This window comes from Dromiciops gliroides, chromosome 1, assembly GCF_019393635.1.
Source record: "Dromiciops gliroides isolate mDroGli1 chromosome 1, mDroGli1.pri, whole genome shotgun sequence".
Taxonomy (NCBI): Eukaryota; Metazoa; Chordata; class Mammalia; order Microbiotheria; family Microbiotheriidae; genus Dromiciops; species Dromiciops gliroides.
The window spans coordinates 401,786,678-401,810,737 of NC_057861.1; the positions used below are offsets into that span (position 1 = coordinate 401,786,678).

Sequence of the window (24,060 nt, forward strand, 5' to 3'; positions counted from 1 at the left end):
AGACAGAGACAGAGACAGAGACAAAACAGAAATAGAGAGACAGGGAGACTGAGAGAGATGGACAGTAACGAAGAAACATAGACAAAGAGATAGAGACAGAGGTAGAGACAAACAGAGACAAAGTGAAAAAGGACTGAACTGGTCTTAAGAGCTCACTTCTGTAATACACAACCATTCCAGAATCCACTAGCAATACAGTTATCCCTTACTTGTACTGTATTGTACTGTATCCCTTACTTGTATGTTAATCACATACAAGGGGTTAGGGGATGTGGTGCTCCAATGATCTAGAAAATGCATGTAAAATATTTGGGCTAGCTCTTCCTACTAGAAAGAAGTCTGATTATGGTATTAAAAGATAAAATATGTTGATATTATATAATTCTATACATGTATTTTATTCATTTCTGAGTTTCTAAACCTTTTCTGTGTCATCTACTGGACTTCGTGTGTTGTCTGAAGCTTCCACAAAACTCCGCCTCCACCCTGACAAATTCCCATTTAATTTCTATGTCTACCCCCAATATATTGAAACCACAATGGGGAAAGTTGCAGTGTGGAAGGGATAACTGTAAATGCTTTGTAACAGGGATTCCTGGGAGGGCTAATGCAAATGTGACTGAGATTTCATTCAGAGAATTCTGTGAAAAAAAATGCAAGGAGGAGGAGGAGATGTGTTCAATACGTACATATGTATCCACCATATTGGTCACATATAGGAAGACACTGGTGCCCAGATTTGTCCCTATTCTTTTATTCAGAGAGACTATGATGCTGGTCACTGCCAAGGTCAGTGTGGCTGATGTGTTGGTCCATGACCATGAGGGGCTATGGTGCTGAACAGAACCAGTTCACTAAAAGATTGTCTCCCTCCCTGACTACCCAGAGTCATGAAGGAAGTACTCTGGTGTTAAATTAGGAAGAAAAAAAAAAGCTATTTCTTTTTCTTTTCTTTTTTTTGCAGGGTAATGGGGGGTTAAGTGACTTGCCCAGGGTCACACAGCTAGTAAGTGTCAAGTGTCTGAGGCCAGATTTGAACTCGGGTCCTCTTGAATCCAGGGCCAGTGCTTTATCCACTGCGCCACCTAGCTGCCCCCGAGTTTGTTTGTTTGTTTGTTTGTTTGTTTGTTTAAGAAATAGCTTTTTTGGGGGCAGCTAGGTGGCAGTGGATAAAGCACTGGCCCTGGATTCAGAAGGACCCGAGTTCAAATCTGGCCTCAGACACTTGACACTTACTAGCTGTGTGACCCTGGGCAAGTCACTTAACCCTGATTGCCCTGCCAAAAGAAAAAGCTATTTCTTGCCTTTGCATCAGAAGTGCTTAGCACTGACTGTTAGCTTGTTATTCAACTGTACTGGCCAGCCTTTCTTACCTCCCCTCCCTCTGTACTTTCTTTCTGTCACTTCAAGCTATTTTGTATTCCAATGACTAGATTAAAAAAAAATTATCTTACTAACCTTTGTGTGTGTTGTTACTTGAGTAAAAGAGGTTGGCAACAGAATTTGGTCTGGCTAATGTGACAGACTCACCCAATTCCCTCCTGTTTCAGAGGCAGTCATTAGTCATGGAAGCAACTGAGAAATGATTTCTTCCTCAGAAAGTTACTAACCCGGTGTCTCTCTGGTCTAAAATCCATTAGTTAATCCAAGGTGAGAATTAAGGAGAGAATAGGAACCCAATGAAAATCATAGACTTTCTACCTAGACAAGTAGTGAGTTATTTGAGAGGGATAAGAGTGTTCTTTTGGAATACCTTGGCAGTACACTCCTGGGTTCCTCGCTTAGCATAAATTTTCCCTAGATGATTGTTGCTAATTGTCAAAAGCCTGGAAGAAGAGAGGGACTCACTTCTTAGCATCTCCTAGGTTCCATCATCTCCTTCCAATTTATTTCTACATTTGTGTGTTTATTATATTGGAGCTCCAGATTTCACCCACCAATGGAGCTCACTTTCTATGTTATATAATTGCTTTATGTGTGCTTACCCAACTACAGAATCCCCACACATGGTTCATCTGTATCACAAGTGGGGAGAATATCTTTATTACACACGGGAAGCTACCTCCCTAAACTTCCTCATCTGTGTTAAAACACATGTATGTGACACATTTATATATCATAGGAACTGGCAGCTCCTGTGATGAAACTGGATTCCCCTCAGTCTGTCAGCCAATCATTTTAGATTCCCCATCCCTTATCAGGAAAGCACGACTGGATATGCTCACATTTCCTTGGATGCCTCCCAACAAAGGGTTTTTCACCTCCCTGATTGGAGAATTTATCAAATTAATCAATGACTTCACGGACCACCTTCTCCCCCTACAGGCTAAAAGTAAATAATCTCTATATTTTAACCTGAAATACACCTTTGCCACCTAGGTACTAAACTATGTAGAAAAGATAACTGTAGATATTTATTCCAAAATCATTAAAAAAATTTTTTTTTCAAATGAAGACCCTTCTTTCTCTCCTAACCACTCCCTTCCTGTTGAGAAAACAAGGAAAACAAAACCTGTTAAAAACCTATATAGTTAAGCCAAACAAATTCTTTCAATGGCTAAGCTAAAAAAGAAATTATATATCAATCTGTGCTCTGAATTCATCATCTCTAGGTGTGTACTGTGTTTCCTCCTCAGTCAGCAGGAATTGTGATTGGTGAGTGTGTTGATCAGAGTTCTTGAGTCTTTTGAAATTGATTACCTTTTCAAACTATTTTATAGTTTAATGAATGGGGTTACAGTCTCTGAAAGTTGAAAGAACCAAGTCATTTTGGTGCTAGGGAGTAAGATCAGAAACAAAGTTTACTTCCTATTTTCCAGACAAGGAAAATGAGAATAGCATAGCTATTTAGAAATTATTGTCAGATTGAAAGACCAAAGTGGATTGGGGGTTGTGTCATACTTTTTTTCTCATCTCATTAAAAAAAAACAACAACAAAGAAGAATTAAACCAATATTTAAATTTCAAAGGATCTGAATGTTGTTTGGGGGAATCTAGAAGATAATATGACTTGGGCTTGGAAAGATAAAGGACCTTAGGGAGCCCCATCCTTTTGAAGAGCAGAGCTTTTGATGGTATGGTATTTGCCTGGCAGCTGCTTCTTCAGCAAAGAACACTGGTATGGTATTTCTGGATAAGTAGTGATGGGGGTGGGGTGTATGAAGGGTTGGGGAGAGGCTATGACTTCCCAGATTGGAATTCAGCCAATGCTGCAGAGCCAATACTTGCCACAAACGAATTCTCAGCTGAAGTTAAGCTGAGTCTAAAAGAGAGAGATCAATAGATACCAAAGACCTAGAGAAGCCCCAGAATGGAAAATCTGCCCAAGCTTGTGCACTCAATGAGGTGCATGTTAGTTTACTTTTCATCATTATACATTGAAATATAATCTATTTCTAAAGTTGAATTGTGCAAAACAAACAAAAACCCTCCAAAACTTTGAAAATGCCTGGTAATCCAATTCAATAAGTATACATATATGTATATGCATTTATGTGTTTATGCATGTGTGTGTACCATATTCTCCTAGAGCTTAATCGCTGTTTCTAAGTGTTTTGGTTTTTTAAAAAACTATTTCAATAAAACTATTCAAGAGGGCAGCTAGATGGCGCAGTGGATAAAGCATCGACCCTGGATTCAGGAGTACCTGAGTTCAAATTTGGCCTCAGACACTTGACACTTACTAGCTGTGTGACCTTGGGCAAGTCACTTAACCCTCAAAATAAAATAAAATATTCAAGAGACATTTTAAGGAGCAACATAAAATGATCCTCAGTGACATGAAAGTATACTTCAAAAGCAAAGCATTTCATCCTCCTTCCCTCCACCCCCAATCTTGGGGAATGCCTTAGATTAACCTCCTTTTTCATAATATTTGGGGTTTTTTGCTTCTGAAATGGGTGAACATATAGATTACAAAGTGTAATGGCAAAAAGAAAAACTATTCATAAAAGTATCATTTGTGTCAAGAGGATTTGGTCCCAACATTGAGTAAAAATTTGAAACAACTTCTGAAGAAGTAAGAGAAGCCTACCAGAATTCTAAAAAAAATGTTTGTAAGAAGCTATGTTGGTATATATTGGGAAAGAGGCAGAAGATGAGAAAAGGGAAGGAGGGGGCAATTAACTTGATAGCAATAGTACCTTTGTTCAAGTTTAGGATTCCTATTTTCTTTTTAAAGTGAAGCCCACAAACAAAATTCATACAGTCAAAATTAGAAGGAAAAATAAGAAACAAGGGGGGAAATTTAACAGCAAGTTTCTCTGATAAAGACTTCATTTCTCAAATATAGGGATTTGAGCCAAATTTATAAAAAATAAGATCGTTCCCCAATTTATAAATGGTCAAAGGATATGAAAAGGCAGTTTTCAGATGAAGAAATCAAAGTTACAAATAGCCACATAACAATGCTTTAAATTACTACTGATTAGAGAGATGCACATTAAAACGACTCTGAACTATTCACCTCACACCTATCAAATTGGTTAATATGACAGAAAAAGAGAATGGCAAATGCTGGAGGGGATGTGGAAAAGACACTAATGCACTGTTGTGAATGAATCCAACCATTCTGAAGAACATTCTGAACCATTTAGAACTATGACCAAAGAGCTCTAAAATTGTGCATACCCTTTGACCAGGCAATACCACTACTATATCTCTCTCCCAAGAGATCAAAGAAAACGGGAAAGGACCTATATATACAAAAATATTTATAGCAGTTAGCTCTTTTTGTGGCAGCTAAGAATTGGAAATTGAGGGGATGCCCATCAATTGGAGAATGGCTAACAAGTTGTGGTATATGATTGTGATGGGATATTATTGTGCTACAAGAAAGGATGAGCAGTATGCTCTCAGAAAAACCTGGGAAGATGTATGAACTGATGCAGAGTTAAGTGAGCAGAACCAGGAAAACACTGTACACAGTAATAGCAGTATTATAAGGATGATCCACTACTAGCTACTCTGATCAAAACAGTAATCCAAGACAATTCCAAAAAACCTGTGATGAAAAATGTGATCTGCCACCAGAGAGACAATGAACTTTGAATCCAGATTGAAGCATACTTTAAAAATATTTCTTTATTTTTCATTTTTTTGGTCTGTGTTTTTTTTTATAACATGGCTGGCATAGAAGTATGTTTTGCATGACTTCGTGCATTATAATCAATATAAAATTGCTTGCCTTCTCAAGGGGGGAAGGAAGAGAATTTGGAACTCAAAATTTTTAAAAATTAATATTAAAATTTTTGTATGTGTAATTGGGAAATGTTTAATGATATAAAAAGAAAACTGTTATAAAAAAAGAAAAGTAAGTGAATATCTCTGTTAAGGGCTAAAATTCTAGCTAAACTATCTAAAATATCTAATGAGTGGTCGCCAATAAATTATAAGCTTTAGCAAGAGTTAGACTTTTAAGCATTTATTAAGGAGGATAAGAATTTGGTAAAGAGAGAGAAAGGCCTACATTCATCTATCTATTAAAGGAAGAGCACATTTCTAGCTCCACTCTCCACCAGAGTCCAAAGGAAAAAAACCCAGACAGAGCGCTAGTCTCTTCCTTCTTCCTCCCACTAGCCAACCTCACTTCCTGACGCCAAAGAAAAGACTCCTGGTCTTGCCCTCAAAGACCTTCGCTTCATGGGTGGAACTCTTCTACAGTAAGTCTCCAGCAGGTGGCGTCATTCCAATCGTTACATCTCAAAAGGATTAGCAGCAATCAATCTATAGTGTCCATAAATTCAGTTCTCAGAATTTCAAGGCTCAAGTCCATAGTGTGGACACTCCCTCCATTGATGCACATTGCAACCACTTAATGCCTTAGGCAAGGTTTTTTGAGTTGCTTTGTCAAAATCTATCCTGTGGTAACCAGATTTCCTAGAGATGAACTTCTCCAAACTTAAATTTATCCCAACTGCCTATCACTGGACATCACAAACCTTTTCGGCTTGATAGGACCTGTCAAAGCTTGTGCTCTGAAGCCCACGTGCCATGATGAAACATCAGAATAAGTGAAGGCAATTCTCAATTCTAAAAATGCAGCATAACCAGGGCAGCTAGGTGGCTCAGTGGATAGAGCACCGGCCCTGGAGTCGGGAGTACCTGAGTTCAAATCCGGCCTCAGACACTTTACACACTTACTAGCTGTGTGACCCTGGGCAAGTCACTTAACCCCAATTGCCTCACTTAAAAAAAAAAGATTAAAAATGCAGCATAACCTACTCAATGTTATAACTAGCACAGGGTAACTGAGATTTTGCTACAGGGTACTGAAATGGAAGGACGGCATGCTTCCTCCCCAGTGGGGAGGATTGTGGGTGTGCTTTCTTCCTTTGGAGATCACCATCCCCACACTGCGTGTAGTCCTCCACCAGTTGGGTATCTGTGTGGTGTCACAATCTCTGGGTTCATCCCCAATGGTTTGTCACCAAGACAGGCCTCCCTTTGGGTTTGGCTTCCTCCCAATCCCCCTAGTATAGGCTAGACTCTCTAAGGGATGAGTTGTCCTCCCCTTCTAGCACAACTGCACCTACAATTCTACTGTTCTCTGTGCCACCACCACATACATTCCTCACTCTAACTGAATTTAGCTGAGGTACAAGAATTCCTATTTATGGTTATGAGCATGGCCATGTTTTATTTTGTTTGTTTTTAGTGAGGCAATTGGGGTTAAGTGACTTGCCCAGGGTCACACAGCTAGTAAGTGTTAAGTGTCTGAGATCAGATTTGAACTCAGGTACTCCTGATTCCAGGGCCAGTGCTCTATCCACTGCGCCACCTAGCTGCCCCTAGCCGTGTTTTATTTTAAGCTTCACAGATAACAGATCATCTCAGACCATCAAAACAAAACATCTACTTCATCTTCTTGAGAAAAGGAACAAAAAATGAAAATACACAAGTCATTTTGTTTCTAGAGAAGGGATACTTTAAAGGGATATATCTACTCAGGAACACAGGCTGCAGTTATTTGTGACCAGTTCAAGTCACTTCACTAGGGACCATTTCTTGTTGCATATCCACATTTAGTTCTTGAAGCATCACCATCATCAGAGTTTTCATCATTCAACAGGTTTTGAAACGTTTACTGACATACAGAAATAATTTTTACTTAGCTTTCAAATTTTACTGAATATTATGTTCCATGGGCTTTAGAGCCACATCACCTTAGAGATGATTTGATACAATCTCCTAATTTTGTAGATGAGAACATTGAAACCTACAGAGATAAATTATCTTACCTAAATTCACACAGGTACTTAGTAGAAGAGTCAAGATTTGAACCCAGAATTTCCTTCTCCAAATTCAATGCTCTTGCCACCACCTGGCTCACTTACTAATGATTAAAGGTTTTATGTAACCCCAGTGCTTTGAAAAAGGAGGGGAACCACTGTAAGGAGTAATATTGGTTATATAAATAATAACTCCCATAGCAATCAGCTGGATTTTTTAGCATGAATGCTTCAATTAATGGAATATGAGAGCAATCCCCTAAGGTAACTACAGAGAAAATCACTGATATTCATTTTGGGACAGTTGATTGCAAAACTTTATAATATAAGCACACATCCACAGAATACAGAAGCACATATCATCTCTACTGCTTTAATCCTGGAGGAAATCTTTGTTTTGAGTTAGAATGTTGTTTTTCATTATATTGTCTTTTCCCTTTTCCTTATGTCCTTTCCTTTTGTATTGTTAATTAATTTAATCAAAAATTGATTGAATTTGATCACACAGTGTTCTGATAGCAGGAAAGTCTCTATTTAGCTTGGCTCTGGCCATTAGGCATTCCTCTTCTATTCATAGAACTGCAGTCATGCTTCTTGTAAGTACATATGAAAGGAGGTAGCCAAGTCCCTTCCTACACGGCCACCCCCCCACCCCCCAAGAAATGTTTAGCGTTTACAGCAAGGATATAGTAAATTTGTGCAATGCAACAGACCAGCTATTGGAATCGACCTTCATAAAACAATAAGCATATACTTTTACTAAAGTCTTAATTTTTGTTCTTTTGAATAAGCTAACTGGTTAAGAGAGGGCAAGCTGTAATATGATCGCTACGAGGCATGCTGTGTAAGCACAGTGGTATTTATGACTATGTGACAAATCTTTTTCTTTTCTTTTTTAAATTCCTGGCTGTCTGTTAGAATATTTAAAGATAGAAGGATTATCTGGAGACAATGAATAAGCATTTGCCATTTTCTGGATATTGTCAATTTTTCCAAGTCTCATAATTGTCTTTTTAACCAAAGCTTTCAAAAGGATAAGTAGGTTTTTAAAAAATGGTTTCCTAGCTGTATTTTGAGTTGTAAAACAATCATGAGAACCTTAGCAAATGTGTAGTCTTATAAGTCCACAGATGGCATTACAATCAGAGTTTAGCTGGTATATGGTTTTGTTTACAACAAACCTACAGATGCAAAAACATTCCACAAATGTGCACTGTCTTTCTATTGGAGAAACAAAAAGGTTTATCTAGAATCATAGATTTGGAGTGAGAAGGGGTCCTCTAATCCAATCTCTTCATTTTGCAGGTGAGAAAATCAAGGTCCCGAGAAATGAAATTACCTTACTTGCCCAAGGTCACACAGTAAGTATATAGCAAAATAAGGATTTGAAATCAAGCCTCCTGACTCCAGGTCCAGTGCTTTTTCCATTTTTGCCACCCTACCAGACTCAATTTTGATAAAAATACATTGAAGTGAAAAAAAATCAAAGTTAGCAGAAGCACTATATTTTGCAGAGGTTCCAACTCTTTTTTCAAAATTGTCATGTTAATTCCTTTCCTTAGTATAATTATCGTAGCTGGTTATTACCATTTCAGTCCTGCATGCCTTAGCACTGCAGTTAGCACACCTGTTTTGCATTACAACGGTATCAGAAATACTTATCTCAAATTGTCATAAGTTTTCAGCTGCATAAGCAGCATAGCTCTGTACTGTAGGAAAATTGCTAACCATTTTCCACTAAGAGAAAATGAACAATCAAACTCAAGGTACCAAGGAATATATTCAAATATTTTTTTAATCCCCACTGTAAATGCAGCCAAGGAGGCCACAATCATGCAAGCTCTCATCACACAGCGCTGTCAGTCAGACCTGCACTAAGGCACACACTACTATCTTATTAGCAGTAAGTGGCAGTAATTCAGTTAACCCTTCCATGGTCTTTTACTTCCACCACCAAAATGCCATCGTGGCAGAAGAGAGCCGATATGTCTTTGGTTTCAACGCCATCTGGTAGCTTATATTGCCGGGTGAAGCTTCTTGAGACAAACCCGTGCTCATCCATTCTGGTGCCGTGTTGAGCTTTGATCAGGAGCCAGCCTTCAAAAGTCTGGATGATGACATCTTCAGGGAGGAACTGCACCACATCCAGCAGGATCTGAAAACGAGGTTTGCTGTCCCCCGCTGGCTGCTTCTCAGCTTCTGCGGGATTCTGGGCTGACCTGGCCTTCCCCAGGTCCACAGTGGTTGGCCCTGGCAGAGCATACAAACTGTGATCCAGCCTGCAGTCTTCAAGGCCTCGGGCTTCAAATTCCTCCTGGTAGCGTACTGGAGTTTCTATCGGATGCCTTATGATGATTCTTTCCATGATGGACACAGAAAGAGCTCTCAACGGCCTGTCTCAGAGCAGGGTCCAGTAGTGACCTGGTCCTGGCCGGCCCTCTGCACACTGGTTTTCCAGTTGAAGTTGCCTTTCGTTTATAGCCCTGACAGAACTTCACCACTCAATTGAGTCTGAATCACACAGCAAAACACTCTTCATCTTTTCACAAACACTGACAATAAGCTGCTATTTATAGAGCGTGTTTCGGAGTTGCCTTAGTAGACTCCCAGCATCTGCTACCACGGTAAAAATAACTGCAATCGTTACATGCTCAGTTATTTTTGGCAAAGTTTTCTCTTTATTATAAAGGAAAATCAGTTCCCCCAAAAGTGTTTGTGTTTGACTTTGAATGTGTATAAAAAGTCTTTAGCTAAAGAGACAGGAGGTTGTGGGTGTTCTGTAATTGGGTACTGTCAAATACTGTGCTTCTGGCTCACTGTCCTGATAGAACTATGTGCCGCTTGGAGATGTTTGGGGAAATTCAAAAGGCATATGATTTTCCTGAAAAAAAAAGGTACATCCCTTACAAATGGAAGTTAGTGTCCCCTCTTATGAGCAGGGTTTATCCCAAAACTCCAGTGCAAAGTTAGGAATGAGGTCAACAGTAGATCAATCTACAGACATTTACCAGGCCCCTCTACTGTAATAGCAACTGCACTTGACACTGGTGATGCAAAGGCAACAAAGGAAAAATCCCTGCCTTCAGGGACTTTCCATTCTATTTGGGGAGACTATAGGTATATAATGCTGAACTTGGAGTCCTGGGTTTGAATCTCACCTCGGATGCTTAATGTCTTAAAACCTCTACTTCTTCATCAGTAAAATGGGAATAATAATACCTGCACAACCTACAGCTATATATACAGGGTATCCCAAAAGTCTTACTATAGTTTTAAGCTATTCAAGGCTTTAAGCTATTATAGCTTAAAACTGCACCAAGACCTTTTGGGACACCCTGTATACATGCATATGTACCTGCATGCACACATATAGCCACATATATATACATATACCTTATATAGACATGCACTCATGCATATATGGGTATGTTTATAGGGAAAGAATAATTTGGAGGAAAGTGCTTTGTAAATCTCAAAAGTGCATGAGTTTTGTTTTGGTTTGGTTTGGGTTTTTTTGTGTTTTTTGTTTTTGTGAGGTAATGAGGGTCAAGTGAGTTGCCCAGGGTCACATAGCTAGCAAGTGTCAAGTGTCTGAGACCGGATTTGAACTCAGGTCCTCCTGAATCCAGGGCCTGTGCTATATCCACTGCACCACCTAGCTGCCCCCTAGTGAATGAGTTTTACACATATCCATCATGCCTGAATTGTACTCCATCCTCATTTCTACCTATTATAATTCCTTGTTGTTGTTCAATCATTCAGTTGTATCCAACTCTTTGTGACCCCATGAGCCATGCTGTTCATGGGGCAACAATACTGGAGTAGTTTGTCATTTCCTTCTCCAGTGGATTAAGACAAACAGAGTAAGTGATTTGTCCAGGGTCATATAGCTTAGTAAGATTCTGAGCCCCTATTTGAACTCCAGGCCCAGCAGTCTTATCTGCTGAGCCACCTACCTGCCTTGGTTATAAATGCAGTCTGTGGTAAAATATAAGTTGGAAACAAATAGTGTATCCAAATGCTGGGAAATAATTGAACAAATTGTGGTATCTAAATATCTTGTAATATTATTTTGCCATAATAAATAATGAATGTGAAGAAGTAAAAACAAAAAAACCACATTGGGAGATTGGTATGAAATGATATGATGAAGAAAGCACAATTAAAAGAACAATATACACAATCACTACAATTATATAACAACCTTAAAAAGAAAACTTAAAAAACTTCAAATGTAATACATCTAGTGCTTTTCTTTCAAAGATAAAAAGAGCATAAGCTTTCAAGTTCTGTCAGTTACAATCACTATTTTTATACCATTTTAATTGACTGTTTTCAAGGACTGAACTGGGAATCTGTTGGGGTGTGTGTGATTTGTCTAAACAAAATTTATCAATCAAAATACATCTTATATTTCAAATTAGATGCAATGACAGTAATAAATAATTTGATTTTGATTATCTTGTAATGTAAGCTGCATAACCTGGCATCTTTCCTATTTAAATCACATTATATTCTTTCTTGGGAAGATTTCTAACCTCTTGAAATCCATTTGTGTCATTTGCTCTCTCCTCCTGGCTCATCATGCTGAAATATGTTAAATCCAAGTCTTTGACTTTGACACGATCCTTACTGCTTTCTTCCTGTTCATTAATAAAGATGTAAAATAGATCTGGCCTGCTTTCACAGAATCAAATTGGCTGCTGTTCCTTCAATGATCAATAAGCATTTATTAAGCACTTACCTGATGCCAGTTATTGTGCCTGGCTGTAGATACAAAGACAAAATGGGAAAAGGGCCTGCTCCCAGGAGCTTACATTCCAATGGAGAAGATAGCATATAAATACAAAATACAAGCATAACCTGGGTCCCAGAGCCCACTGGTATGGGACGTTCTCCTCCACTGTGGACATGAATGTCCTGTGCCTATATGAGAAGCAGTGAGGAAATGTCAACAAGAGAGAAGACCGCCTATCTCTTTAAGCCTGCTTGTTCTCTCTCTCTCTCTCTCTCTCTCTCTCTCTCTCTCTCTCTCTCTCTCTCTCTCTCTCTCTCTCTCTCTCTCTCTCTCTCTCTCTCTCTCTCTCTCTCTCTCTCTCTCTCTCTCTCTCTCTCGCTGAGTTATCTCAGTCCCAGTGGGAGAGCTCCTTTGCTCTGCATCATCTGGTACACATTCTCCTATGTTTACTTTCTCTGGTTTCTGTTTTGCTATTGATTTGGACAAATAAGTTTCTTTGTTACTTACAATGTATGTTCATTGTAGAACTGCTCTTTGAGAGGGCAGCTAGGTGGCACAGTGGATAAAGCACCAGTTGAAGACACTTGACACTCACTAGCTGTGTGACCCTGGGCAAGTCACTTAGCTCTCATTACCCTGAAAAAAAAAGAGGAAGTGCCTCATATATGCTACGGGGCAGCTAGGTGATTCAGTGGATAGAGCACTGGCCCTGGAGTCAGGAGGACCTGGGTTCAAATCTGGCCTCATACACTTGACACTTACTAGCTGTGTGACCCTGGGCAAGTCACTTAACCCCAATTGCCTCACCAAAAAAAAAAAAAGAACTTCTCTTTGGCAAGGAGTCAAACCTTGAATATAAAGCTTGGGATCTTGCTCCCTCCAATTAATGAAACAGCATCAGCAATCAGAAGTTAGATTGAACCTGAAAATCACAACTCCTAGACTGGTAATATTTAAGGGGGCAGATAGATATAATTCTAGCCCACTACCACCTCAACACATACTCTTAGGAGAGCAAAGTGGTCAAGACTCCATCCCCAACCCTCTGTTTTCCCTCCTAGCAGGAAACAAAGTCTACGTTTGATGAGGATGGGGTGAAAAGAGCCTAGAGATGTCTATTCTGTCTCTCTTTGAACCACACAGTGATATCCTCATGCCACATGTGGGGGGAGAGCACTCACTACACACTGTAACTTTAGAGAAGAAGGTAATAGCCACTGCGGGGTGGGGAGGGGGGGGGCAGGGGGAGGACCATGAGAGGCCTCCTGTATTAGGTGGTGTTTAAAGGAAGTCATGGACTCTGAGGCAAAGGTGAAAAAGGAAAGCATTTTAGGCAGGGGGACATCTGGTATAATGCATAGAGAAGGAAAGTGGAGCGTGATATGTGAAGTAGCAAGAAAGTAAGAATGGTTGGCTTGTAGACTGTGAGGAGCGGAGTTATATTTAAGGAGATTGGAAAGGTTGGAAGGGACCAGGTCTCAAAGAGTTTTAAATGCCAAACAGAGGAGTTTATGTTTGATCCTAGAGGTACTAGAGACCCATTGGAACGTATTGAGTAAGGAGGTCACATAATAATTATAATAGCTATACAGTGCTTACCATGTGTCAGGCACTGTGCTCAGTGCTTCCACAATGATCTCATATAATGATAATAATGATGATAGCTAACATTTCTATGACACTATGTGCCACACACTGTGATAAGAGCTTTTCAATTATTCTCATTTGATTATCAAAACAACCATGGAAAGTAGGTGCTGTTATAATCCCTACCTTAGGAAAGAAGGTAGGAAAGAAGGAAAGAAGGAAAGAAGGAAGGAAGGAAGGAAGGAAGGAAGGAAGGAAGGAAGGAAGGAAGGAAGGAAGGAAGGAAGGAAGGAAGGAAGGAAGGAAGGAAGGAAGGAAGGGAGGAAGGGAGGGAGGGAGGAAGGAAGGGAGGGAGGGAGGAACGGTTGTATAACACAAGGTGCTATAGTGCCAGGTGGAAGTAGCTAGGTGGCTCAGTGGATAGAGTGCTGGACCTGAAGTCAAGAAGATCAGAGTCCAATTCTGACTTCTTACACTCATTAGCCGTGTGGCCCTTGGCAAGTTACTTAACCTCTATTTGCCTTAGTCCACTGGAGAAAGAAATGACAAATCACTCTGGCACCTTTGCCAAGGAAACCCCATACAGGGTCACAAAGGGTCAGATATGATGGAACGATTGAACAGCAATATGTGCCAGGTGCTGTGCTAAGAACTTTACAAATATCATCTCATGATGATGATGATGACGACAGCTAACATTTATATAGCTCTTACTACATGCCAGTCACTGTGCTAAGTGCTTTATAGTTATTATCTCGTTGGATCCTCACAACCATGGGAGGTAGGTGCTGTTATTATTCTCATTTTACAGATGAGTCAACTGAGATAGGGGTTAAATGACTTGACCAGGATCATGAAGCTAGCAAGTATCTGAGGCTGAATTTGAACCCAGACCTCTAGGCTGGTATACCCTTAGCTGTCATCTGGTCAGAACTCTATGCATTAAGGATGTCGCTTTTTCAACTGTACAAAGAATGGGTTAAATTAATCATGTACACATTCCAATGACACTGACTTCAATTCCAGGGGTTCTGCCTTTTCCTCCTGAATTAGAGTAACTGCTGAGCTCTAACAGGAAGCTTTGTTGTTTCTGTTATTTCCCCAATTATTTCTACAAGGATCCTCCCAAGTTGCCCCATCACTTCTTTTTTTTTTTTCTTTTTGTGAGGCAATTGGGGTTAAGTGACTTGCCCAGGGTCACACAGCTAGTAAGTGTCAAGTGTATGAGGCCAGATTTGAACTCAGGTGCTCCTGACTCCAGGGCGGTGCTCTATCCACTGTGCCACCTAGCTGCCCCGCCCCTATCACTTCAATATCATAGACCAAACACCTTGAATTTCTTTTTCAAATTACCTATCACATATTAATTCCTTTAACATTGGTCTACCAGTTATAAAGACCATGTTTCCTTCCTCTTGTTATAAGGATGATGAATTGGGCCTTCACTTTTACCTATTGTTGCTTTGAGGCTTACCCTGGCATTAGTACAGTAAGTGATAACAGCTGTGATCTTAGCACTTACAGCTGGGGAAGAGGACAAAGAGTTGATTTAGTTTGAGTGTGAGAAGCAAGGGCAGGGGAAGTGGTGATAGTAGACTTCCTGAAATGGTGAACATCACAATTCTGATCCTGGGACCTTGACATCATAACGTTTGCCCTGAGACTTTCCCTAGTTCTTCAAGAAGGGCCATCTGGGAGGCTCAGGATAGGAAGGGTTCTGTCTTACTTTTTGCCTACTTCAGCTGCAGGGTTACCTAGGAATTCTACCACTCTCCTCTCCTCATCAGGTAAACCCCTGATATAAAGAATGGGAATGAGAATTCTCTGAACATAAATTCCTGGGGTATTGTATTAGATAAAGATCTGACCTTGGTCAATAGACCAAGGGAGATATATGCTGTCTATGGTAGAATAGCCCATGATCCAGAGTCCAGGCCTGATCTTAAGCGTCTAACACAGAGAGGGTCATTTTTTCTCACGGGCTTATTGCTGTACTCCAGAGTTTGTCTCCAGTGTAACGTCCAAGTTAAAACATCTGTAAAGCTCATGTTTAAGGTTCTCCAAATATGAGTGACAGGATTTCTACTTCCCATAGGCACTCTATATACTTAAGGTCAAATCAGCTTTGATTTAATCACCACAGAAAATGCATATGATGTGAAGGACTTTGGGGAACTCATGGACAGATACCCCAAAAGATAAACACACTTACTTGGATTTCTGGACAAGTATTTTGTTTGCCATGAACCTGCATTATCTGTGTAACTCACAATAACGGAGGGAGTGGCAGGGTTCAAAATTTTTACCCTCCTGTCTTCTGGTGGGCATGGCTTTAGTCCGTTGGGTACAAGGTAATGCTTGATTGGTAATTTTCTTCCTCTTTCAAGAAGTATTTTGTTGAGGAAAAGCTTTCTCTAGAACTATTTGGCTCTTAAACTCAGAAAAAAATGAGCTTAGGCTTATCTACAAGGTAACTTCTAAAGCCAGTGCTGCCCAGGAAATTTCTCTTCTCTAGCAATAAGGCTACATTCTTATTTTTAAAAAGTCATTTAATTAAGGGGGGCAGCTAGGTGGTACAGTGGATAAAGCACTGGCCCTGAATTCAGGAGGACCTGAGTTAAAATCCGGCTTCAGACACTTGACACTGACTAGCTGTGTGACCCTGGGCAAGTCACTTAACCCTCATTGCCCCTCAAAACAAAAACAAAACAAACAAAAAGCCATTTAATTAAAATATTTTTAGTTCTGAATTTTCGCTCTAACTCCTCCCTTCCATTCCCCCCATTGAGAAAGCAGGAAATATGATATCCACTATACATATAAAGTCATGTAAAATATTTCCATAGTAGCCATATTGTAGAAAAAGAGAAAGAAAAATAAAGTTAAAAAAATATGCTACATTTTGTACTCAGAGTTTATCCATTCTCTCTCTGGAGGTGGAGAGCATTTTTCATCATGAGTCCTTTGGCATTGTCATGGATTATTGTATTGATCAGAGTAGCTAAGTCTTTAATAGTTGACTGTTGTTACACTATTGTTATTACTGTGTACTGTGTACTCCTGGTTCTGCTCACTTCATTTTGTGTCAGCTCACATAAATCTTTCCAGTTTTTCTGAAACCATCCCTTTCATCATTTCTTACAGCACAATAGCATTTCATTACATTCATATGCCACAACTTACTCAAACATTCCCTAATTGGTGAGCATCTCCTCAAGTTTCCAATTCTTTGCCACCACAAAAAAAAAAAAAAAAAGCTTCTATAAACATTTTTGTACATGTGGATTCTTTTCCTTTTCTTTGATCTCTTTGAATTACAGACCAGCAGAGGTATGGCTGGGTCAAAGAGTATGCACAGTTTTATAGCTCTTTGAGCATAGTTCCGAATTGGTGAACCAGTTCACAGTTCCACCAACAGTGCAATTAGTCTATCTATTTTTCCTAGTCCCCTCTAAAATTTGTCATTTTCCTTTTCTGTCATGTTAGCCAGTCTTATAGGAGTAAGGTAGTATCTCAGAGTTGTTTTAATTGGCATTTTTTCTAATTATTGGTGATATAAAGCATCTTTTTTATGTAACTATTGTTAAATTTTATTTCTTTTTCTGAAAACTGCCTGTTCCTATCCTTTGACCATTTATCAGTGACTCAGTTCCTTATATCCAGCCTCAGACACTTGACATTTACTAACTGTGTGACCCTGGGCAAATCACTTAACCCTCAGTGCCCCACAAAAAGAAAGAAAGAAAGAAAGAAAGAAAGAAAGAAAGAAAGAAAGAAAGAAAGAAAGAAAGAAAGAAAGAAAGAAAGAAAGAAAGAAAGAAAGAAAGAAAGGAAGGAAGGAAGGAAGGAAGGAAGGAAGGAAGGAAGGAAGGAAGGAAGGAAGGAAGGAAGGAAGGAAGGAAGAAAGAAAGAAAGAAAGAAAGAAAGAAAGAAAGAAAGAAAGAAAGAAAGAAAGAAAGAAAGAAAGAAAGAAAGAAAGAAAGAAGAAAATTACTGCTTGGTAGTATAGTTTGAGATGTGGTGCTACTAGAATGCTAGATTTTAGGATCACATTGCCTAAGGAATTAAAAATCTCCCTTTCTCAGGAGAAGTTTAGAGTTAGTGAATATTGTCCATGGACTATCCTCTCAGACCAAGTGAGCATAGGTTTTCCTCTGCCAAATTTATATTTTTGCTATACTGGAAAGGTTTGGGAGTGGTGAAAATTCTTTCCCTGTCCGATGTCCCTGAGTACTTCCCTGAAAGAAGGTCTGTTTTGCTGAACTCAAGTCTGGAAGTCCAAATGAAAAAGTGAGAGAAAAAATCATGACTGATTCAATTTGATGGGTCTTAGAGTACAATCCCCCCACCATTTTCAATTGTCAGTCATCTTGAAGACTACCCCAGTAACTGAGAAGCAATCTTAGGAGTGACCTCTCTGCTCTCAACAGGTGTCAGTACACATGGGAAGTTCCCTCCAGATGCCTCCAAAGGTCAAGGCCCTGCAATCTCATCAACTTAATTAGAAAACTTGTCAAAATGATCCTGAACTTCCTCTTTGCCCTATTGATTGTCCTTAGAGTAGACAAAGATAATACAACAAACTTCAATGTTACTGAAGAAAAACAAGGTGCTAAATCTAGTAAGACTTCAAGCCAAGGCTGCCCAGAATAATAGAATCAGAGAAGCAATCACAGTGAACCCCATATAAAATATGTGTCCTACCTAATGATTAGGTACCCTTAGCCTTGTTTTTCTCTTCTCTATTCTGCCTTCTGAGATCTAATCATGATAAAATCCACTTCTTTTGATTCACATGTTGACTTTCTTTTTTTAAAATTAATTAATTAATTTATTTTTTGGTGCGGCAATGGGAGTTAATTGACTTGCCCAGGATCACACAGCTAGTAAGTGTCAAGTGTTTGAGGTCAGATTTGAACTCAGGTCCTCTTGACTCCAGGGCTGGTGCTCTATCCACTGCGCCACCTAGCTGCCCCCACATGTTGATTTTCAAATCATACTTCCATTAAGAATCTAGGAAACAGTGCTAGGTATGATGAAGTCTTGGGCAAGAAACTGAAAGACACAGGGGGCAGAGTGATATTTATATCACTGCTGTCCACCAAAGGCAAGGGACTCTGAAGAGAAAAGCAGATTTAGGAAATGGATAGGTGGCTAAGAACATGGTACCTGAGGATGGGCTTTGAATTTCTGGATCGCAGTTTAAAATACAGAGATGGTAGGCTCATGGCCACATAAGAAATACACCTGTGGGCAGCTAGGTGGCATAGTGGATAAAGCACTGGCCTTGTATTCAGGAGGACCTGAGTTCAAATCTGATCTCAGACACTTGACACTTACTAGCTGTGTGACCCTGGGCAAGTCACTTAACCCTTATTGCCCCACCAAAAAAAAAAGAAAGAAACCTAAGAAGGACTAGTCATGGGGCCTGAGGAGTGTCTAAAACTGAGTCTTTTACCTGGACCCTCCCCTCTTCCTAATTTCTATATTTCTGTCAAGGGCACCACCATCCTCCCAGTCACCCAGATTCACTCTCACTTCTCATATCCAGTCCAATCTTAACGTCTCTTCCACATGTCTTCTCTGTTCTGATACTGCTATTACCCCTTTTTGTGGGTATGCATACATACACATACCCACATATACACATGTGGGTATACACATCTATGTACATGTACACACATACACATCCAATATACATACACATATACATGTGTGTATACACATCCACATATATCTCCATTATATCCATTATATACCCTAGGGATCTAAGCTCTCTTCTCTACAGTGCCCTCTGCTCTGGGTTGCTGGTTCAGGTCCTCATCACCTCCTACCTGGACTATTGTAATAGCCTGTTTATTAGTCGGCAAATCTCTCCCTACTGCAATATATCCTCCACTCAGATGTCAAAGGGAGCTTCTTAAAGCACAGGTCTGACTATGTTATCCCACTACTCAATTAATTTCAGTGGTTTCCTATTACCTCCATGATTCAGTATAAAGTTCTCTATTTGTCATTCAAAACCTCCCCATCCACCCCCTGCCCCCCCCCCACACACACACAGTTCAGAAACAAGAAATACTTTCTAGGAAGTCAGCCAAGGTAGGAGCAGCTCTGAGGAATCTGAGTAGTAGAGTGGTCAATGCTAAAATAAAAAAGCACCTTGCCTCTTTGTGGGGAGTGGAAGAGGGTAGGGTGATTTTTCTCCATTTCCTCCCCCTCACCATTGATTTTAGCATCTTGCAAAGGAGATGTTCATCCAGTAGGAGAGACAGAGGAGGGGGCAGGGAATCAGTGGAATAACATGTCCAGTGTGAGGTCCAAAATTGGATATATGGAGCATTATTTGGGCAACTCGCCTTAATATTGGGGTCCCAGAAATATGAGGGACCTTTGAGGTTTAACCCTCCCTTCTGAATTGCCCTTTTTAGATATTTCTCTCAGGCCAATAAGAAAGGAGCCTCTAGGGGCAACTAGGTGGCACAGGGAATAGAGCACCAGTCCTGGATTCAGGAGGACCTGAGTTCAAATCTGGCCGGCCACAGACACTTAACACTTACTAGCTGTGTGACCCTGGGCAAGTCACTTAACCTCAATTGCCTCACAAAAAAAAAAAAAGAAAGAAAGAAAGAAAGGAGCCTCTAAGCTTTAGTTCACGAAAGGATCAGATTTTATTACTTGGGAATTAATTAAACAACAAAGGTGAAACTAATAAAAATCAAAGATAAGGAAATGGAAAACTAGAAATACAGAGAAATGCTCTTAACTCTAAACTTAGCCTATTAGGGTTTTCCGTAATTAAACTCACCAAACACCTGAACAGCCCACCAGTCTAAGGTTGCTTGCATGCCACCCATACCACAGTCACCACACAGAGAGCACGAACACGCACCACCAGCACAAGGGCCCAGAAGGAAAAAGACCGAGTTCCAGAAGACACCTAGCCTTTCAGAAGCAGCCTGCCTCCCTTTAGCCAGCGCTAAATCTCTCCTCCCCCAAAAGGGGGGGTCCTTCAAAAGCTGCCTTTCTGAGCTCAGTAGCATATGTAACCTCGGGGTGGGCCAGGTGTGGCCCCTCCCAAATGAGTTAGCTAAAAATGGGAATATTAATCTTTACCACACCAGGGAGCATGGTGTGTTCAGGGAGAGCAGTGTAAGGAAAGACTATCAGGGCCCTGCAGCCTGCGAGGCACCTGGGCCACGTGTTGCCTCTCTTTTCAAGTGTTCTATGTGTGTGCCCACTCTTCCTATCGATGCCATGCATATTTGTGGGAGAATGCACCCCAGGTTTGGGGGGAATGTTTTATAGCTACTGTCCTGATGATTCCATCTCAGTAAATTCCCTTGCTTTGAGCTAATTGGGAATGGCACCCTGCCTGTCTGGAAAATCCGTGTAAATTTTTTTGGCCCTCCTTTCATACCTGAGAATAAGTCTGATTTTTTTTCCTTTTTCTTTTATGAGGTATTTACAGTACCTTATTTTAAAATTTGGTCGTAGGCTCTGTGTCATCTGCTAGCCTTCTCATGTCCGCTCCTTCCACAAAACTTCCCCAAAATCCCCATTTAATTTCTCATGTTGACCCTCAATATATTGAAACTGTGATGTAGAAGGGATAAGAAGGTAAAACTAGGATGAATGGGTGCAAAAAAGGCAAACTTAGGATCTATATGAGGAAAAGTTACTAATAATAACTAAGGTTATCTAAAAGTGGGATTGGTACATCTGAATGCTAATTGGGTTTCCCTTTACTAGGGACCTGAGCAAGAGCTAGAGGAAGTCATAGGCCATGTTATGGAAGAGATTCTTAGTCAGGCAGGGGTTAGTGTAGATAAATGGCCCCTCAGTTCTCCTACATTTCTTTTTTTGTTTGTTTTGTTTTGTTTTGTTTTTTGGTGAGGCAACTGGGGTTAAGTGACTTGCCCAGGGTCACACAGCTAGTTAGTGTCAAGTGTCTGAGGCCAGATTTGAACTCATGTCCTCCTGAATCCAGGGCCAGTGCTCTATCCACTGTGCCACCTAGCTGCCCTCTCCTACATTTCTAATGTTCTGTGATGTTCAATCCACTCCTAGGCATCAATGCTACATATCAGTAGCTCCTAAATTCCATATTTTATTTCAAAGCCCTGACTTCTCTCATCGGCCAGATTTTCATATTTTAAAAATTCCTGCCAGCCATTTCCACCCTGATGTCTTCCTGTCACCTTCAAATCTACATGTTAAATTCCCAGTGATATGACTCCCTTCCCTCCTAGGGAAGAGGAAGTAGGGAAGGGAATAAACATTTTTAAAGCACCTAGTATGTGCCAGCCACTGTGCTAAATGCTTTACAAATATCATTTCATTGTTGTTATTCATTTTTCCTTGGAAGAGAAGCAATAATGTCATGAGGGTGATATCTTGACTTGCATAAATTGGATTTAAATGAGTCAAAGCTCAGCAAAATCATCAGCCTCACTCAATTCTCCGGAGTCATCAATATCCATTGGCATGACAAAAGTCAAGACTTTTGGTGATGGCAAGTGTGCTCTTGATAACAGGAATGTTAATGGGTATTCTCTGTGCATAAGATGTAAAGTTCTTGGAGCAGAATCAGGACCTTCAGGTTCTAAAGGCAGTTCTTAGAGGACAGAAGGTAGGTATGGTAAGGGAGAGTTTTGTCATTTGTGATTGCAGATAAGAACAATGCAACATGTGAGATGGACTCCATCTTATCACCTTTTGAATGACCTATTTTTCCTCCTATTTATCTTTTTTTAATATAAGTGCTATTTATTATTATTATTATCATTATTATTTTGCAGGGCAATGAGGGTTAAGTGACTTGCCCAGGGTCACACAGCTAGTAAGTGTCAAGTGTCTGAGGCCAGATTTGAACTCAGGTACTCCTGAATCCAGGGCTGGTGCTTTATCCACTGTGCCACCTAGCTGCCCCCTTCTCCTATTTCTCTTAATGGTGTCAACATCCTCCTAGTATCCCTGATTGAATCCTCAGTCATTTTTTTATTCCTCCTCCAACTCCAACATCCATCTGTTATCCCCCCCCCCACCCAACCCACTCCTCCTTTTCACTTTCCTATGTTGGTTAAGAACATCCCCAACCTTTCAGTTTTGCGATATGAAAATCCCTCTCACTTCACTCTCCCTTGCCTCTCATTTCCATAAGGAGGACCTGAACAACGCTGGTGACCATGTGAGTAGAGAGAAGAGGATAGACACAAGAGACACAAGTTATTCAGACATTTTTCTCTTTTTTTACTCAAACACAGGTAACAAATTGCCACTTCAATTCTTTTTTTTCCCCAGATGGTAGTTCTGCTGCTTCTTTAGAATACCGAGCTAATTTCCTTTTTTTTTTTTAATTTTTTTTGTTTTATTAAATATTTCTCAATTACGTAAACTTTTTTTCATTTAAAAACCTTTTGAGTTTCAAATTCTCCCTCCCTCCCATCCTTCTCCCTTCCTTAAGAAGGCAAGCAACTTGATATCAATTAAACATGTGAAGTCATGTAAAGCATGTTTCCATATTAGCCATATTGCAAAAGAAAACACACACACACACACACACACAAGAAAAATAAAGAATGTTTAAAAAGCATTCTTCCATCTGCCCTCAGAGTTCATCAGATTTCTCTTTGGAAGAGCATTTTTCATCATAAGTGCTTTGGAAGTATCTTGGATCATTGTCTTAATTAGAGTTGCTAAGTCTTTCACCATGACCATGCTTACAATATTGCTGTTATTGCATACAATGTTCTCCTGGTTCTGTACTGAACTAATTTTCTGGGAAGACACTGTTCCTTGAATCCAAATCCATACACATCCATATCACTGACCATAACTAAGTGGTATGTATGTTTATGTGAAGGGAGTAATGTGTGTCATACTGAAGGCAAAGAAACAGAAACAAGCACATGGATATGTTATGGGGAAATAGGTGGGGGGGGGGGGTTGGGGATAAGGGTCCTTAGGAATTCCTCTTTAAAGAATTATACCCTCTTGCACACAAATCCAATTAGAATAAAATAATAGTTTATTTAGGTGCTAGGGAAAGGAAACCAAGAGAGTAATCCTTGGAGTTCTCATGGGGAGAAGGCATGGCACAGAGGTATGGCTCTGAGATACCTATCTCCCTGAGCAGGAGACAGGCAGATACTTTTATAGAAGACAGATGGTGGTGGTCCACTGGGGTGATCATCTGACTGTGCAAAGTTTCCTCATTGGGGGAGACCATCCCCCACTGGTGGTGGCTGGGAGAAGTTGGGTGAGGGGCAGCTCTGGATCTCTCAAGCCATCTCTCTCCCCCTCAGGCCACGAAGGCAGCAGCCACACCTAATCTTATCTCCCCAGGGGTGGGGGAGACTGGAATGAAGGGTGGTGGTCCTGGAGCTAACTCAGTCCTGATTCAGTGCCACTAATCTCTTTAGGTGTGTTTGTCCTTTGGTTTAGTTTCTCAAGGAAAAGTTCTTTGATGTACCCCAGTAAATGGGGTACCCAGGGACATTCAAA

General features: G+C 40.2%; 1 protein-coding gene across 1 annotated transcript; it reads right to left on the reverse strand.

Moving 5' to 3' along the window:
• Positions 1 to 6,786: 6,786 nt before the first annotated feature.
• On the reverse strand, positions 6,787 to 9,789 carry HSPB3 (heat shock protein family B (small) member 3). The gene has a single exon (XM_043976486.1). The coding sequence runs from the start codon at positions 9,592 to 9,594 to the stop codon at positions 9,148 to 9,150; it is 447 nt and encodes a 148-aa protein (XP_043832421.1). The 5' UTR covers positions 9,595 to 9,789; the 3' UTR covers positions 6,787 to 9,147.
• Between the last annotated feature and the right edge of the window lie 14,271 nt (positions 9,790 to 24,060).